This window comes from Mauremys reevesii, linkage group 18, assembly GCF_016161935.1.
Source record: "Mauremys reevesii isolate NIE-2019 linkage group 18, ASM1616193v1, whole genome shotgun sequence".
Lineage (NCBI taxonomy): Eukaryota > Metazoa > Chordata > Testudines > Geoemydidae > Mauremys > Mauremys reevesii.
In genome coordinates this window covers 7,457,600-7,476,455 of record NC_052640.1, presented here as the reverse complement: position 1 = coordinate 7,476,455, position 18,856 = coordinate 7,457,600, and the positions used below count along the sequence as shown (strand labels likewise).

General features: G+C 45.1%; 2 protein-coding genes and 1 long non-coding RNA gene across 7 annotated transcripts in view; 2 read left to right on the top strand and 1 right to left on the bottom strand.

Annotated features, from left to right (window-relative positions):
• LOC120386000 overlaps window positions 1–1,974 on the top strand; it is an 8,162-nt gene extending 6,188 nt beyond the window's left edge. Inside the window, exon 2 of the long non-coding RNA XR_005589475.1 lies at window positions 1,666–1,974. This is a non-coding gene — a long non-coding RNA (uncharacterized LOC120386000). The remainder of the gene's footprint in view (window positions 1–1,665) is intronic.
• Window positions 1–10,039, bottom strand: part of DENR (density regulated re-initiation and release factor) — an 11,929-nt gene extending 1,890 nt beyond the window's left edge. The window contains exons 1-6 of one of the 2 annotated variants that reach the window (XM_039504690.1): window positions 10,021–10,039; window positions 5,977–6,091; window positions 3,811–3,830; window positions 3,095–3,179; window positions 2,123–2,206; window positions 873–989 (exon numbers count right to left, since the gene is read on the bottom strand). In XM_039504690.1, the coding sequence (XP_039360624.1) occupies window positions 873–989; window positions 2,123–2,206; window positions 3,095–3,179; window positions 3,811–3,830; window positions 5,977–6,082 (412 nt within the window). In that variant the 5' untranslated portion in view covers window positions 6,083–6,091; window positions 10,021–10,039. Of the gene's footprint in view, window positions 1–872; window positions 990–2,122; window positions 2,207–3,094; window positions 3,180–3,810; window positions 3,831–5,976; window positions 6,092–9,540; window positions 9,691–10,020 lie in introns of those variants that run through there. The other variant, XM_039504691.1, reaches the window with a different exon arrangement.
• Window positions 4,766–18,856, top strand: GPN3 (GPN-loop GTPase 3). Of its 4 annotated transcripts, none has more exons than XM_039504685.1 (9): window positions 4,766–4,837; window positions 10,160–10,183; window positions 12,251–12,359; window positions 13,001–13,168; window positions 13,508–13,632; window positions 15,097–15,212; window positions 16,352–16,448; window positions 17,331–17,459; window positions 18,280–18,856. In XM_039504685.1, exons 1-9 carry the CDS (start codon window positions 4,781–4,783, stop codon window positions 18,340–18,342), a joined length of 888 nt encoding a protein of 295 aa, XP_039360619.1. In that variant the 5' UTR covers window positions 4,766–4,780; the 3' UTR covers window positions 18,343–18,856. The 4 variants fall into 4 exon arrangements, with proteins under 4 accessions (XP_039360619.1, XP_039360622.1, XP_039360623.1 ...); XM_039504688.1 differs by lacking the exon at window positions 4,766–4,837 and adding an exon at window positions 9,818–9,982; XM_039504689.1 differs by lacking the exons at window positions 4,766–4,837; window positions 10,160–10,183 and adding an exon at window positions 10,527–10,579.

Sequence of the window (18,856 nt, the reverse complement as noted above, 5' to 3'; positions counted from 1 at the left end):
GGAGGCTGCTCTGGTTGACACTCTAGCTTTAACTGTCTATTTCATTGATTACGGATTGTATTAGGAGATACACTCGAGCATTTTTAATCCCAAGAATTTGTGTGGAAATCCATTCAAATAATTTGTTTTCATAAGCTTATTCAAATATGTATTGACAGAGAGCAAATTGCTTTTATCTATATGCACTGTTACTTTAAAAAAGTCAAAATACACAATAGAACAAAGACTGTTTGACTTAAATGCATACTGATATTGAGATTGACATAGACAGGTATAACTTCCCTTGCTGTGTCTTTGCTTATTTTTAAAAACAAAATCAGTGGAAATAAGGACCTTAGAAGACAGCATTTCAAGCGGAAAGGGAACAAAAAGATAAAATATGAAATAATTAAAAAAGGGAAAATATATGAATGAGGGCTGCTGACAATATATTTTATTCTACTAAGAATTTGAAACTGGACCTTTGTAACCAGAGAAAGGATATAAGATTTGGTAGTTCTTCACATCCATTAAAATCATTTATATAGCATCATAAATGTACATGACACTTGATATCTAACAGACTGTAAATGTAAGACAGGTAGTGGCCATGTCTGGGCATGGAAGGAATTATTGATAAAGAAAAAAAAAAGATTGCTTGAAGTTGATTTTTAAGGACAGAGGTCTGGAGAAGCAGAGACAGGAGCACAGAGAAATAGTAGGATGAGGACAGAAGAGTGAAATCAAGAGCAGGAAGAGAAAGTGACTCAAAATAAGTTTGTTGCTGAACTTTTTCCTGCTAATATGAACCAACAAAAATGTTGAGTTAATATAACTCAATGGTCAAAAGCAAATGCAGTTAGAATAATGAAGTGTTCACTTGGCAAACTCACCAAAAGTTGCAAGGCCACACACTCTTGTGACATATTTCTTCTTTGCTCTAGGAATTTTAGCTATTGTAACTTTCTGTGGTACAGTCTTCTTTTTCTGTTTTATCTGACCCCTTCCACCTTTGAGACAGGACAAAAATCAAATGAGTATCTAAGTAACCATTTCATATATTGCACTTGCACTTCAGAAAGGTAAGAACCTGAAATGCCAATTTTTCCACTTAGTAATTTTGAAAAAGTTGTCGTCACCCTTACCTCCATTTGTAAACCTATATACATTCCCATACAACAATTATAATAAACATTTCATATGTTGCATAATATCTTATATTATCAATATAGGTACAACATTGCTGTGTTGTACCTATATTGATAATATAACATCTCTCACAGTTGTCTTAATCATGCCATAAAGGTACAGTATTACAAGGAACATTAATACACGGTCAGCTAAGGCTGTAACATTACTTTTTATTTCTTATTCCTACTTATGACAGCATTGACCAAAGGACATTAAGTCTGAAAAGGGTTAAAACATTACAGATGCAGGAAATGGACTTCAGTACTGAGTGTTAAAATAGTTTTGAGAAATATATACTCACACCTAGCCAATTAGAGAGAGTTAATTCCTGTATTAAAATGCAGCATTTACAGCAAACCTTTGGTACAGTTATAAGCAGGTAACATTTTCACTATCATAGTATTCACACTGGATTTAGTCAACCCTGCAGTCTAATGCATGACTACAAATTTTCCTGTTTTTTCAGCTTTACTGAAGCCCTTTTATCTCACGCAGATACAAGTTATTTGGTCCAGAGACTGTCAGCCATATACATCTTTGTACAGCACCCAGCACAAGGGAGCCCTAGTGTTGACTGGACCCTTTGGATGACATAGGACTTATATGAATGACCAGGAAATACAACTTGCATCTTTTATATGCATTTGGTATTGTTACTACCTTGACTCTTTTGCCAGGCTGCCTAACATTCTCAGCACTGTGCAACATATATCTGCACCAATTTGCAGGAATACTGTATTCATGTACAGGATTTGTTTTGTGCACCATTACCTCCACAGCTAATAAATTAGTTTTATAAAATGACCCAAAAGGTTGAGAAGTTGTACTAGAGTGCATTTCAGCTGGTTGAAAAAGGATCCCAAAGTAGACAGATTCCACAAACTGCATATGTAAGACAGGTTCTAAGTTTATGGGCTAGATTAAATACCACAATCAACTATTTAGACCTTGCCTCTCTTTTGCTTTTTCTTCTCCTCCTCTTCTCCTGCTGTTCCTTGACCTTCTCCAAATCCAGTTTCCTGTTTTGGTGAATTTTCTTATTATATATAAAAAAAAAATAAAAGTGTAATAAGTAGGACTCCCACATGTCTGACATATTGCATCTGCAAGGTAATTCTCAGGCTTCATAAGATGTTACTTTAATGCCTATTCTATCATTGCAGTATCCCATCTGCAGACATGTGGTGATATAATGCCATACACAACACATTTGCACAAATAAGACATCAAACATTAAGAAACCTTAGCCTCAGGCTACATTCACCATTCCAAAGTAGCCTCTCCATATAATAGTTTTTAGGAGAGAGAGATTAGTATCAACATTGTCATTCATGTTCCAAATACACATTTCCATTCTAAACATTTATTTTCACCAGTAATACTTCCTGTTTAGAATCCCAATAGATAGGATTTATTACTTTTCCACCTATGGGTAGTTTAACTTTGAACTCACTCACCAGTTCAGTTAATAGCAATTCTAGATGTAATCTTAACTGAACAGATGACTGGGTGCAATAGGAAATTTCTGGGTATCCCTGGGAGGAATCTGTATATGTCATGTTAGACATTATTTGACATAATATTACATGTTCTCACATGTTGTCAAGCTATTATTTTACAGCACCCAAAAATATACAAGGCCTTCACAGAAGCTATAAAACGACATACCACCTCCCTTAGGCAGCTTAATCTAAATTTTAGACTTAACATGACCAGAGAAGGGAGAGGAATAGTAGGGAGGTAAAGATTATTACAATACAATTACATAGATCAGAGAATGGACAGAAGTAGAATGTTCAATTTCAGCAGTGTACCGTAATATAACATTCTCAAAGGATGTAGGGTTTTGTTTGTTTACACATGCAACCCTCAGTCTTTAGGTCACAAGCCCTGATCAACTGGAAAAATACAGAAAGATTCTTACCTACAGTAAGTTTTGCAAATTCATTTGGAAAATTCTTCTCTAACCATTGTCTGCATTTAGTCACATCAGGCATGTATTCACAGTACTAGGGGGGGAAAAGGCCACATATAAATTGTTATCTGAGAAATTACAAAATATATCACTAATACACAGTGAGAGTCTGATTAACAGGCAAATTAGCAGCAAGGTAAAATGCAAGCTATTTCTTCACTTTGCTTAGGGACATGCACTTTTGTTGATTTCATTTATTAGCTGGCAGTAAAATTTTAGGTCTGGATTGTGGAGTGAAATGGAGCGGGTGTATAAGCTGGATTTGTGGAGAAGTTAGGATGGGGTGCAGGAAAAAAAGCAGAAGCAAGTAACATAGGATCAGCCTAATTGATTAGTGACTGTGCTCTGCACCACCTTACAGGAGACACGTTCAATTCCTCAGACCAACAGGGGCTGGGCAAGACAAACTATGCAGGTGCTCGGTTTGCTATCCAGGAGCCTGGAGGAAAGTCATCTTGTATAGCTCAATGGTGTCTCCTAGATCAACACTGACCGTTTCCAAGGGAGATCTGCACATTCTTCTTCAGCCAGATAGTGGCTGCAGCACAGAACTTTAAGGGTTGAAGTATAGCAGGCGGAGAAGGGCAGCGAGAATCCCCATAGGGAGTATATGGAGAACTCGGTTGGGAGAGGGGAGAATAAATCCAAATGTGAAATGAACTCACCTCTGTTGGCAATGAACAGACTGGGGAAGGAAAAGAAGAAGATTATTAAGAAATTTAATTCCCCACCCACTAATATTTCATATCAAGAACAATCCTTTTGTCATTTTAATCTTTGGGTGACTTTATGCCACTACATTTACATCTATTAACCACACTGCTCTGCTAGGAACTCAGCACCCAGCCCTGAGTTCTGAAAAGGTACCAAAATGTTGTGCCTCTCCGCTAAATTTATCTACTAAATCACATCCTAAAAACAAGAGAACATATACCCTGTCTTATCAGCTCTCTAAAAATCACTTTCCCCTATCCATTACATTACAGTGGTTACCTTTCTTTACTACTGAATCATGCTGCCTACCTACAGTCCTAGTACTGGACATGCAGGAATAACAAAATGAAGATGCCACTGTGAATATACAATCTATATTCTATAATTCTGCACCTATTTTACACTAAACCAACGCATTTGTCTCAGTCTAAAGGCCCTAAATTCAAGCTTCAGGAAAGGCAGACCACAATGCATTGTAGAGACCCAACCTGCCCTAGCAAGAGGGATGGACAAAGTGATCTAGTGGGTGTTTGTCCCTCGAGCCCATCATAACACAGTTTTCAAGAATACACACCATGCAGTTTCTTCATATGCACTCTTAATACTCATAGGTAATAACACTGGTGTCTGTATAATACAGAATCAAGAATTGTGAGGCTGAATCTCTTGGAGCTACTGCAGTTAAACAGTTGGCGTCTCAACCACAAATTTTAATAGCCTTTCATATCTGACACTTCACATATAAAATCCTATAGCTATATTATGAGGCTGTAACATAAAATGATAAAAACCAGGAAGTTTTCAGCTCAGGACAAGATGACTTCCTTAACTCAGAGAGCACAGAGTGACCACAGCTTTGAATCTTCTCACTTGCTTAGCAATAAGAATGCCATCCGAGCATGAAGCAACCCTAGTATTGCAATGCTGGCCTTCCTGAGCTGCGCCAAACTAGGAAGTGATTCTGGGAGGTACTCCAAGGTGAGTGAAAACTAAATAAGTCCAACACATCTTGATTTGTGACCAAAGTCAAGATTTAGACATCATTTAGGTTTACTTGAAATGGAAACACCTCAACAGGGCTTTTTCCTGTCAAGTCATAAACACATCTATAGTGCTACAGAACTAAATCATTTAAACCCAGGATCCAGAGGATGAAAGACCAGTGAAATAACCACCAAGTTCTTGCCACAAAAATGATGTTATTTTTTTGAGGTCAACCAGAGTTTCAGTTTTCTCCTACTAGTCATTTGTTCAGACACTATGCATTAGACTCAAGGCTCAGCATGAGAGTAATCTCTATGGCCAGGGAGAAGAAAGAGCAGAGAGTGCCCAGATCTTTCAGGCAAAATTAGAAGACACCACTTCTCCTTGAGGCAGATGATATTTACCACAGGAGATTACTGGGTCATCTATTTAATTTTGCTGTCCCCGGGAGAAGCCAATATCCAAGAAGAAGGGCAGAGCCCCATAATTCACCTAGCCAACTATGTGATATATAGATCTATATATATTGAATAACTCAAAATTATTCAGTCCCTTTTTAAATCTGGCCATATTTGACTCTGATATCATGCAACAGTGGATAAAGCAGGCAGACCCAACTGTACAGAGAATTTCCTTCCCTTAGTTCTAACTTTATTACTAGTATTACAGTAATACCTAGAGGCCCTAATCAGGATCAGAGCTGCTTTGTGATAGGGACTTTACTCTGTACAGAAAGGGTCTCAGCCCAGAAGTGTTTACAGTCCAAGTGTGATGCCCATTAATTTAAGAGAGCAACTCATTCTTCTTGTATAGGAAGCCATAAAACAGACATGCCAATTGAGAAGTCTTGTTTAACCCACCACAAATTCAAAGTACTGTCACAAATGCTCTAGGTGCACACCATGTGACAGTACTTTGAATACCAATGCTAGGTTAAGAGTAAAAACAGAGAGATCCGTAGCATGAAGCATTACAGAGAGGAGACTGCAGAGTGCAAAAAGCAGACCCTTCCCCCAGTTCTGCAAGCAGAGCCTTATGGCTGGAAGTGGATCTCTCTATCACCACCTGCACTGAGCTATTCTCGTTCGTACAGCACCAGAGGCATCATATGCAAGTGCCTCCTCAGCACTTGCCTCCACAGTAGAGGACCCGGAGGGGATAGTCTGCATCTGACCTGGCGTTGCTCCTTAGGTCTCCTTTGTAGTCAGGGACTGTGGACTCAGCTGTATCCGTTGCCATCTCACAAGCCTGCAGGCCACAAGAGGAAAGAAAGTGTAGTTATGTTTTTGTTTTAAATTGCTGAAATATTGGAGGATGAAGAGTAAGTCATCTTCCCTAATGTGCCCATTTTAGAGGACTGCGGAGGCTCAGAGATTAAAGCTCATGTAGCTACAAGGATGGGGCGGGGGAAGCAACAGGAAAGAGTGGAAAGGGACAAGTAACAACAGCAACATATGGGGAGATGGTGTCATGAGGTTGTGGATGCACAGAGGATGAGATAGAAGGAAGGGCACAGATACACAGCATATAAAGGAGGGGTGTGGAAGTGAAACATGCAGGGTGAGGTGGGGTGAAGTGAGATGTGGGGTGTTATGCTGTGACAGTCAAGATGAATGGTGGGTGTTTTGAGGGGACTATAGGTACATCAAGAGATGGAATGGTTATAATCAGCATTAGAGGGATTGGGACAAATGTTGGGGTGCTTATAGGAAACATGAAATGTCCAGGAATTGAGGGCATATGGGGGGGGGGGGGAGTGGAAAACAATGTGGGGCCTGGGCATGTTGACTGAAATGTGGGACATGCCAGGGAGGGTGGAGCAGACATAGGGTGACCAGATGTCCTGATTTTATAGGGACAGTCCTGATATTCGGGGCTTTGTCTTATATAGGCGGCTATTACCCCCCACCCTGTCCCAATTTTTCAGTTGCTACCTGGTCACCCTAAGCAGACAGGATGAGCCATACCTGGGGGATCAAACCAAGTTGGGGGTGGGGGTGAGGAGTAGAGAGATCAGGATGCAGAGTGCCATGGCTCAGGTAGTGACAGGGCAGAGGCAGGATCAGATCAGATGGATAGGGGTGGGGTGGAGTGCTGGCAGTGGAGGAGAGTGGTCGGGGGGGGGTTATACAGAGACAGGGTGGGAAGGGGCTAGGGGGTGAGGAGCATCTGAAGGGGCAGAGGTGCTGGGGGATGATCAGAGGCATCTGAAGGGGAGGGGCAAGGGAGGGGGTGAGAGTCAGGATGGGGAGGGGTGACTGAACAGGAGGAGGTGCCAGGGAAGATGGGGGGTGCCTGATGGGGAGGGGTTACCAGGGAGGTCAGAGGGAGTGAGGGGTTCCAGGAGGAGGGGTCAGAGGCGCCAGAGGGAGGGGTGTCTAAAGGGGAGGTCAGAGGTGCTGGGTGAAGGGTGCCCGAAGGGGGTGAAGGATGCCAGGGGCATCAGAGGGAGTGTCTGAAACGGAGGAGTGCTGGGGAGGGAGAGAGGATTGTCTGAAGGGGAGGGGTACCAGGGGCCAGAGGGGGTGAGGGGTGCCTGACAGGGAAGGGTGCGGGGGCAGTGTCAGAGGGAGTGAGGGGTGTCTGAAGGAGGGGTTCTGGGGGATGGGGGTGTGTGTGTCTGACAGGGAGGGGTGCCGGGGTCAGAGGGGACATGGGTGTCTGAAGAGAGGTGCTGGGGATCACAGGGGTGAGGGGTGTCTGAAGGAGGGGCTCAGGCAGGGTCACAGGGGTGAGGGGTGTCTGAAGGGGAGGGATGCCAGGAGGTCAGAGGGGAGGGGTGCCGGGGTCAGGAGGGGGAGGGGTGTCTGACGGGAGGGGTGCCGGGGAGTCACAGGGGTGAGGGGTGTTTCAGGGGAGGGGTGCCGGGGTCAGAGGGGGCAGGGGTGTCTGCCGGGAGGGATCAGAGGGGATCAGAGGAGGAGGGGTGTCTGCCGGGAGGGGTGCCGGGGAGGGGTGCCGGGAGGGGAGGGGTGTCTCACGGGGAGGGGTGCCGGGAGGTGTCTGACAGGGAGGGGTGCCGGGGGTCAGAGGGGGAGGGTGTCTCATGGGGAGGGGTGCCAGGAGGGGTGCCGGGGTCAGAGGGGAGAGGGGTGTCTGCCGGGAGGGGTGCCGGGGGTCAGAGGAGGAGGGGGTGTCTCACGGGAGGGGTGTCTGACAGGGAGGGTGTCTCACGGGAGGGGTGCCGGGAGGGGTGCCGGGGAGTCACAGGGGATGAGGGGTGTCTCAGGGGAGGAGTGCCGGAGGAGAGGAGGGTGTCTCACGGGAGGGGTGCCGGGGTCAGAGGGGGAGGGTGTCTCACGGGAGGGGTGCCAGGAGGGGTGCCGGGCGGGGTTAGAGGGGAGGGGTGTCTGACAGGGAGGGGTGCCAGGGGTCAGAGGGGAGGGTGTCTGACGGGGAGGGTGTCTGACAGGAGGGGTCAGGGGGAAGGGGTGTCTCAGGGGAGGGGTGCCGGGGTCAGAGGGGGAAGGGGTGTCTCAGGGGAGGGGTGCCGGGGGTCAGAGGGGAAGGGGTGTCTGACAGGAGGGGTGCCGGAGGGGGAGTGTGTCTCACGTGGAGAGGTGCCAGGGGTCAGAGGGGGAGGGGTGTCTGACGGGGGTGCCGGGGATCAGAGGGGGAGGGTGTCTCACGGGGAGGGGTGTCTGACAGGGAGGGGTGCCGGGGTCAGAGGGGAGGGGTGTCTGACAGGGAGGTGCCGGGAGGGGTGTCTGACAGGGATGGGTGCCGGGGTCAGAGGGGAGGGTGTCTCACGGGAGGGGTGCCGGGGGTCAGAGGGGAAGGGGTGTCTCAGGGGAGGGTGCCGGGGTCAGAGGGGAAGGGGTGTCTCAGGGGAGGGTGCCGGGGTCAGAGGGGAGGGTGTCTCACGGGGAGGGGTGTCTGACAGGGAGGGGTGCCGGGGTCAGAGGGGGAGGGTGTCTCAGGGGAGGGGTGCCAGGGGTCAGAGGGGAAGGGGTGTCTCAGGGGAGGGGTGCCGGGGGTGTCTCAGGGGAGGGGTGCCGGGGTCAGAGGGGAAGGGTGTCTCAGGGGAGGGGTGCCGGGGGTCAGAGGGGAAGGGGTGTCTCAGGGGAGGGGTGCCGGGGGTCAGAGGGGAAGGGGTGTCTCACGGGAGGGGTGCCGGGGGTCAGAGGGGAAGGGGTGTCTCACGGGGAGGGTGCCGGGGGTCAGAGGGGAAGGGGTGTCTGACAGGGAGGGGTGCCGGAGGGGGAGGGTGTCTCAGGGGAGGGGTGCCGGGGTCAGAGGGGGAAGGGGTGTCTCAGGGGAGGGGTGACGGGGGTGAGAGGGGAAGGGGTGTCTGACAGGGAGGGGTGCCGGAGGGGGAGGGTGTCTCAGGGGAGGGGTGCCGGGGGTCAGAGGGGAAGGGTGTCTCAGGGGAGGGGTGACGGGGGTCAGAGGGGGAAGGGGTGTCTCAGGGGAGGGGTGCCGGGAGGGGGTTAGAGGGGAGGGATGTCTCAGGGGAGGGTGCCGGGGTCAGGGGGGGGGTGTCTCAGGGGAGGGGTGACGGGGGTGAGAGGGGAAGGGTGTCTCAGGGGAGGTGCCGGGGGTCAGAGGGGAAGGGGTGTCTGACAGGGAGGGGTGCCGGAGGGGGGGAGGGTGTCTCACGGGGAGGGGTGCCGGATATCGGGCGGGGTGGGAAGAGGCGCGGAGCAGGCTGGGGGAAGGGTCCCCGCGGGGAGCCCCCGCCTCGCAGGGCTCATTACCCGGCTGGCCCCTCACGCCGCAGTCTCGGGGGGAGGGGGCGGCTCCTCCTGCTGCTGCTGCCTCCGACCCCAACAGCACATGCAGCTTCCCGACCAGCACCGCGAGAACGTCCCAGAGCGCCGCCGCCTTATCGCGAGAGCTCGAGGGGGAGGAGCAGCCAAGCTTCGCTCTGAGTGACGTTAGGGAAGGGAGGAGCCTGGTTTCCTAGGGGACGACGTGAGAGTGAGACGCTCGGTGTGGGAAGGTGCTGAGCTACTAGGGCCGCCGTAGCGTGAACTGGGGGGCGGTGCTCGGAAGCTAAGGTGCGTTCTTTAGGTTCGGCGCCTGGAGGGGAGACAGTGGATGATACCAGAGGGAATCAGCAGGGGGCGCGTCTCTTGGTGCTGGGTCTAGTGGCACCGCAAGGCGGGAGAAGGAATGTGTGCTGTGCCCCCAGCCTGGGTAAGAGTGGGATCTAGCACCCTACAGGATCAGCAAACCTGTGATCTCTGCACCCTCCTGTTCCCTTGTGAGTGGGGATAACTACAGACTGACCCACTCAGACTGTTCAAAGTCAACCAGAGTGTTGCCATAGTAAACAATACACAAAAATTCCTCTCTGGCACTTTTTGTCCACAGGTCTCAATACACGTCACAAAGCCGGTGAGAGCTGCGTGGAGCCACTTGCGAGCCTCCGCCTAGGAGCCAGACCTGCTGCTGGCCACTTCCGGGGCACAGTGCGGTCCACGGTGCCAGGACAGGCAGGAAACCTGCCTTAGCACCCCCGCTGCACCACTAACTGGGAGCCGCTGCAGGAAAGCCCGCACCCCAATCCCCTACCCCAAACCCAGAGCCCCCTCCACCACCCCAACACCCTCATCCCCACCCCACAGCCTGCCTCCCACCCCAGACCTCCTGCCCCCCTCCTGCACCCCTGCCCCAGCCCAGAGCCCCTCCCACACCCCAAGCCCCTCATCCCCAGCTCCGTTGGGTCATGGGCATCAACAATTTACTGCAGCTGGGTCGCCAGAAAAAAAGTTTGAAAACCACTGTACTAAGGTATATCTCTGACTCTATTTTACAGGAGAAATTTACAGCATGTGGTGGGGGGGAGGGAGAGGATAAGGGACAGAGGTAAGCTTGCTTGGTGTATTTAAACCAACATTGCCAACTCCGTTTTATCTCATCTTGCAATATTTTAAGGCCCAAGCTAGTGTTTTTTATGTAGCCTGTTGTAAAACTAGGCAAATATCTAGATGAGTTGATGTACCCCTTGGAAGACCTCTGCGTACCCCCAGGGGTACACACATGCCTGGTTGAGAACCACGGGTGTATGGGGTTCCCCTAAAGGCCACATCTGCAGAAGCATGGGAAACAATAAACAGAAGCATGATTGTTAGTGCACGCACAGCATTGAATCATGCGATACACAGTAAATTCACGAGCAGTCCCGCTGAAGCCAATGAGACTCAGCCCATGGGATTTGGCCCATTCTCTACATTCAAATCCCCCCATTAATATAACACAGTTACTGGAGCCACTTAGTGATGTATTGATAGGAGGAACCTGGCAAAATCCCCTGGTCTCTATCTCCTGTGGCCCTTGGCTCTAGATGTTCAATGACTCCCCGTCAGGGGGATGTACAGTCTCACACACAGGGCTGTGCAGTCAGTTTACACTGGCATTGCTGAACCACTGGGATGAGCACAGGCCGGGGACCCAGGAGCTCCCAGAGGCTAAGGCTGGCTCAGCCAACAGCCATAAGGACTTTGGCTATTTCACCAAACTACCCCGCTTTGGCCTGCCAGCAACGGTATCCGTTCAGCGGGCCTTGGGCTCCTCCGCAGGGGCGAACTGGCTGAGCAGCGCGATTCAGTCCCTGCAGGAAGCTTGAGCCCTGCGAGACCCCGTATCCGAGGAACTGCGTGTGTGTAGCGTCTGTCCGCCACGCTACGGGATCGTGGAGGAGCCAGTTCCTGCCGCTCGGTCGCTGTGTTGCGCTGCGTTGTGGGAACTGAGCGGGCAGCCATGCCTCGCTTCGCTCAGCTGGTCATGGGCCCGGCGGGCAGTGGGAAGGTGAGACCGGCCCCTCCCTGCCTTGTACCGGTGGGGTATTTGGGGGTGTAACTGGGGAGTGTGGGGATAACGGGTAGTCGGGGTAATGGGGGATAGGGGGTAATTGAGGGGCATGGGGGTAATTGGGGGCAACAGGAGATTGGGGTGACTGAGGGATATGAGAGTAATTGGGGTCATGGGGGTATCTGGGTGCATAGGGTAACTGGAGGGGTTATGAAGGTCTATGGGCGCAGGTAGCTGCAGCCCCAGCCTAAAAGCTATTCAGTGGAAGTTGCCATGTGCCATTGTTGGCGATTGTTGTAATTTGAAATAATGTAAAGTGGTGGTGACTCTTCAGAGAAAATAGTCCTAAGTAACCTACAAATAACCCTTTGCATTGCACTTACATCGCTCCTTTCGTTTGAGGATTGGAAGGTCCTGTACAGAGGTGGTAGTATTCCCCATTTCACAGCCAGAAAAACTGAGGCATAGAGGGGAAGTAACTTACCAACATATGCAGCAAGTCAGGCAGAGTTAGGAATGGAACCTGGGAGTTCTGATTCCCAGCCCCTTGCTTTGACTGTTAGACGGTTGCCTCTCCTTTCAGATCTAAAATTGCAACACCTTTTAGGTAGTTTCAACTGTGTGGTAATAAGGTTTCTATTTAAATTGCAGAGCACTTACTGTTCCAACATGGTCCAGCATTGTGCAGCCATAAACCGCTCTGTGCAAGTTGTTAACCTAGACCCTGCAGCAGAATACTTCAATTATCCTCTGATGGCTGGTGAGTTGTGCTTAGGATCACGCTTTCTTAATTTCCCGTACTCTCAGAACTGCTGAAAACAGGTAAAGAATATAACAGTTCTTACTCAGGATGAATCAGTCTTGAACATTGAGTTTTTTTACATTTTAATAAGACACTTCAAAATTTATTTACCTAAAATTAACCTGTCTGGATATCCAAGCTGTTCTGGTTTGATTGACAGCACTCTCCAGATTCTAAATCTAATTTTTTTTAAACCTAAGTCAAGGAGTAATACATATATATATATTTTAGGCATTTGGAGGCAGTATTAGTAGGACGTACAAAAATATTCTTCCTGAATCTGCAGCATTATTTAAGAAACTTCTTAGAAATAGTCAGCTTCATTGTTTCCCCTGTATAGTCAGTGAGTTTCTCTTATTGTTTGAGGGTTTTTTTCACATGGCAAAAGGGAAAAGAAAAATGCTTTTAAAAAAATAGGAATTTGTGACTGTAAAATCACAAAAATTGGCAAAAGGCTTGTGATGATGGGGGAGCTGGTTTAGCACCTGAAACAAATTTAATTGGTCGTGTTTGTTTTGAGAATTAAATTTGTTGTAGGAATTTACTTCTGGAATTTATGTACCCAGTGTTGGAAAAACAAACAACATCTTTTATTCTAGACATTCGAGAATTAATTGAAGTGGATGATGTTATGGAAGATGACTCCTTAAGGTTTGGTCCCAATGGTGGTTTAGTATTTTGCATGGAATACTTTGCCAAAAACTTTGACTGGCTTGAGGATTGTCTTGGCCATGTGGAGGATGACTATATACTCTTTGATTGCCCAGGTAAACAAACTTCTGTACTCTGGTGTCCTCATTTTTTCTTATCTGATGTGTAACTCTTAGATGTTTTTTGCTTGCAGTGATAATTTGGAGATAAAATCTTTTTGTATGGTTCTGTGGTTCAGTGCCAAAAAGTCACTTATTATTTTTGTATAAATCTATCCAAGAGCAAGTAGAATTATCTAAAAAGAAAGATCACACATTCTGTGCTAGATTTCACTAATTTTAATAGCAATATCCCATGCCTATCTGTTATAATGATATTTGATTATGAACTAACATACTGGCACTGTCTCTGCATTAGTTTTACATTCTTGCATATTAATTATGTATGTGTCCTAGGTCAGATTGAACTCTATACTCATTTGCCAGTGATGAAACAGCTGGTGGAGCAGCTGCAGCAGTGGGAATTCCGGGTCTGTGGAGTTTTTCTTGTTGATTCTCAGTTTATGGTGGAATCTTTTAAGGTATCAGTTTTAAACTTGGTTGTTACAATCGATTTATAATTTACAGAAGGACAATTAATCTGGGAAAGTGAATAACTATATTCAAAAACAATCATAATATTTTTCACCTATCTGGAACTCTCCATTGTTACATTTACGTAAACTTGAATATTGTTTATGGCCTAATGGTTAGAGAGAGGGGGTGGGTGGGAAGTGGGTGTCAGGCATTCTGGGTCTTTTTCCCAGATCTCCTACTGCTTTCAGTGTGACCCTGTGTCACTCACTTAACCTGTAAAATGAGGAAAATTGGCACTTGGAAAAATGACGCTCTGGAAGTAAGGTCCAGGGACACACTGAGATAGGAATCAACCCCACCCCCACTAGTGGGTTGGCTTCTGACCTGGCAATGGTCTTGGACATTGTTCTGCCTCCTATGTGTCATATCTATCTGTCACTAGTTTTGCCCCTCTGGTAAAATAGCCAATTCCTATAAATGAGGGTGTAGGAGTGAGTTGTGTGGAGATGCATAGGGTTGGGCGGAAAAGGCTGATGGGGTAATTAGAAAAGTGTAGTACAGAACAGGGGGAAAGTGAGGGTAGGGAATAGAGAGACAGGCTATCTCTACGCTACAAGCTAGGGATGTGATTCCCCTGCTCAGGTACACATACTCGCGCTTCCTCTCACCAAGTTAGCACAAGGATAAATAACAGTGTAACCTCAGTAGCACAGGTAGCAGCAGCGGAGACACGGCTGAGCCATGCTGAGTACATACTCATTTTAGGTGGGTTTAGACCTGGCATACTTCAGCTGTGCCTCTGTTCATAGTCATGCTAGCTTGATGAAAGCTAGCAGGAGCATGTGTATGTGAGCAAGGGAATCACATCCCTAGCTTATAGTGTAGATGTAGCCAAAGTATAGGGAAGGAGGCTAAGAATACAAAGCAGGAAAAGAGGGCTAATGGGTGAAGGAAAAGAGAAGAAAACGAAGAAAAACAGTATGATCTATCCTAGGGAAGAAAAAGAGCGAGCATATTGTAGTCACTTTATGTGTGGGGCTTAGAGGCGCAAGAGTCGTTTTATCCTGGCTAGAAGGTGTCTGCTATATTTTACAAGTCCTTAGGATACCACTTACATTCTGCACTTGTAAGATCTTCAGCCAGAAGGTATTAAAGTGCTTTACAGAGGAGCTTGCCCTTTTTAAAATAAATAACATTTAGAGCATAAACCTGCGCTCATAATTTATTAACTATTTCAAAGATTCTAGTCCTAGGGAAGGTGGGGTTGTTCCAGTTTTGTTGTGACACCATAGCTATATGAGGGCAGCATCACTACCTGCTTCCTTGTATCATGAAATGTAGTGCATTGTTGCGATGCAGCAGTAGTATATTTACTGCAGTGATTACTAGGTACCTTTTAAAAACTCCTAAGTTATTGCTGTATATTTGTGTGTCTGTATTTAATTTAATCACTTTTCTTATTTTGTCAGTTTATTTCCGGTGTCTTGGCAGCCCTCAGTGCAATGATATTGTTAGAGATTCCACAGATCAACATCATGACCAAAATGGATTTGTTGAGCAAGAAAGCTAAAAAGGAAATTGAAAAGTAAGTTTTGAAAAATACGTATTCTGTGTTCTGACACCCTGAGGCAAGATTCAGGACAAATTCAATCTAGTGTCCTCCCAGAGTGAAAATGGAGTCTCTGGGGACAACTTGTGGGGAGAGGAAGCCAGATGGAATTGTTAAATTGTTGAGACATTTACCATGTAGCCTCTGATAATTTGCAGCTAACTTTGCAGATGATCTTCTTCATGTATGTGTATATACACATGGATGGAGATTGTCTTGGAGAACTGTAAGAGCCTTCTGAATCCATTTACAGAGGATTTTGCCTATGTAGTTCAAATTCTAAATTAGAGGTGGTCCTGCTTCATTATTTTCAATTACAGACCTAAAAGTCGCAAGTCTTCAACAAAAAACCTCCAGAAACAGACTCCAACGAGAAACTGCAGAACTGGAATTAATTTGCAAACTGGACACCATTAAATTAGGCTTGAATAAAGACTGGGAGTGGATGGGTCATTACACAAAGTAAAAACTATTTCCCCATGCTAATTTTCCCCCTACTGTTACTCACACCTTCTTGTCAACTGTTTGAAATGGGCCATCCTGATTATCACTACAAAAGTTTTTTTTCTCCTGCTGATAATAGCCCACCTTAATTGACTAGTCTAGTTAGAGTTGGTATGGCAACACCCGTTTTTTCATGTTCTCTGTGTGTGCATATATATATATCTTCCTACTGTATTTTCCACTGCATGCATCAGATGAAGATTTAGCTCACAAAAGCTTATGCCCAAATAAATTTTTTAGTCTCTAAGGTGCCACAAGTACTCCTTGTTCTTTTTAGTGAAAATATAGTCCCTTTTATTTATATGCAGATACCAAGATCTACATTTCTTCCATAATCTCTCAAAAAATGTTTTAAATATTAATTTAAACTATAAGTAGAAAATTAAAACTTTAGTGAGTTTGGTACTAGAAATCATAATCTTATAAACCATGATGTTTATACATGTAAGAAAACTCTATTTTTAAAACAGCGTTTGCAAATATGTTCCCTTCTAAAATTAATTAATTAAAAGTACAAAACCACAAGTAATGGTGCCAAAGATTTGAAGGTACTATGCATTATTCAAAGCCTTGATAATTGTTTTTTTAATGTTAACAAAAAAACATTTCAGATATTTAGATCCTGATATGTATTCTGTGATCGAAGATTCTGCAAATATACTAAAAAGCACAGTGTTCAAGAAACTGACTAAAGCTATATGTGGATTGGTAAGTGATGTGTTGGTGTTTTATCCTAATATACTTTTTGAAATTCAATCCTTTATCATTTACAAATATTACAGTATCAGGGTTAATTTTTCTGCACATGCTTATTTTTACAGTATCTAGAATATTTATATCTTTCTCAAAAAATATGTTTTGATACAAGTGATTTACTAATATTGCTGGGAACTAGAGCAGTGGTTCCCAAACTTTTTTCCATCAAGGACCCCTTTAGCATCTGACACTAAATGTCCTCAACCCCTTCCGTGTTCAGTGCTCTCGGAACACTCCTGCCAGCATGACCTCTCTCACAAGGTGCATGGGAGGTTACACTGTGTAGAGGATGCTATATTGAGAACAAAATGGCATCCTCCATACAGCAAAAGAGCCAGAATGCTCTTTCAGTGCATTCCAGCCTTAGCTCTAGGGACTGACCCCTGCATAATGCATGGTGAACCCCAAAAGTCTGGGGACCCCACTTTGGGGACCACTGACCTAGAGAATTCTCAGACTCATGAGTGTAAATGCTGACAAATTGGACTTTTTAGCTCAGTCTCACACAGACTGAGTTTCAGTCCAGCATCCAGTGACTACCTCATAAGTTAGCCATATAGTAAAGATAACATTTAAGTGATCCTGATGTGTAAGCAGTGTAGTGTAGTGAACTGAACAGAGGACAGGCAGCCAGGTGCTCCGGAATTCTAATCTTGACTCTGTCACTGGTTTGCTATGTGGCCTTTTATCTTGCTTTCCCCATCGGTAAAGCAACTGATCTGTGTCTTGTTAGAGTTTGTATGGATTAATGCTTGTTGTTTGGAGTATTGAGTGTTCTTTATTATTTATTTATCACATCCTCTAAGAGTCATACTTTTGAAAACCTTCCTCCAGATTGATGACTACAGCATGGTTCGATTTTTACCTTATGATCACTCTGATGAAGAAAGCATAAATATTGTGCTGCAGCACATAGACTTTGCCATTCAGTACGGGGAAGATCTAGAATTTAAAGAACCAAAGGTAAAGCACTTTTGTCTTTTAAAATGTAAAGTTTAAAAAAAAAAAACCCAATCAATTAAATGTAATGAACTGAGTTTAAGAGGGTGTTGGTGTTACTTTGAAACATGGGCACTGACACTGCCAAGAAGGATTTGTGCAGCCAAAGAGGAGCTGGCCAGCATTTTCAGCACTGAGCAGGGCAGAGTTTAGTATATGAATTAACTGTGACATTTAACCTCTGTAATGAAAATGGATGGGTATGGAAAAGCTCTCTTGGCATAGTTCTGCAAGTCTGAAAAATGCATTCTGTGGGCTGCATTACTCATCAAACTAGGTTTCAAAATTAATGGAATCATAGATTTTAAGGCCAGAAGTGACCCTTGGGATCTTCTAGTTTGACTTCTTCCATGACACTGGCCAAAGGATCCCACCAACAATTTCTGCATCAAGCCCATATCTTTTGTTTGAGCTATAGAATAATATCTAAAATATAGACTCTAATGAGACACATGCATTACATTCAGATCAAAGCCATACTTAGTTTTATTATTATTCAGATATTCATGAATCCTGAAGAAATAAATATCCGCCCCTCTTATTCCATTTTGAAATTCAATTGTTCAGTACTCTTTAAATATACAGATTGCCTGGATTCAGATTTGTTACACTCTAATCCTTGGAGCTATAGTATCTAAGAGGACTGTAGAAACCAGATTGCTTTTTGGCATTCCTTGTTACCTGTTTTATGGAATGTTGTGATTCCTGTTGCAATAAAAATGTCATAGAATAGATGTAATAGAGAAAAATTGAACCAATATTTACTTTGTTTATTTTGTGGCAGGAAAATGAAGAAGAGAAACCTGCTACTTTAGATGAATATTTTCAAGACCAAGTGGATGAGTAAAGAGTGTATATACCAAAAGAAGAGAGAAAATAGCCTGGTTGCAAAATATGCCTAAATAAGGAATCCTTCTCTGAATATTTGTGGGTGTTGGTTTTTTTTGTTTGTTTGTTTTTTTAAATATCAAAACTATAACTTGAATAAATGGCTAGAGGAAGCCAGTCGTGCATTTCCACATTATTACTTTAAGAAATAATTGTCATTATTGTATATAAAATACTTAGCTGCAGTCACAGAAAGCTAAATTCCATACATATAATTGCATTTCTTCTGTAAATGCTCGATTGCTTGAAAAATCTGGGGGTTGTAGAGGGGCACTGTCAAAATAAAAATCATATATATTTTTTTCTTCCCCTGTTACTAGTAGGGAGAAAGTTTAAAAAAAAACTAGTTTACTTACCATTTACGCTGTTGGTTGACATTTTGTATTTCATTCATACAACTAAAAATGGAGTAGTCATTTTCACTTTCTGGTTAGTTGTGTGCTAATTTAATGTTACTGGGTTTTGGTTCCCAG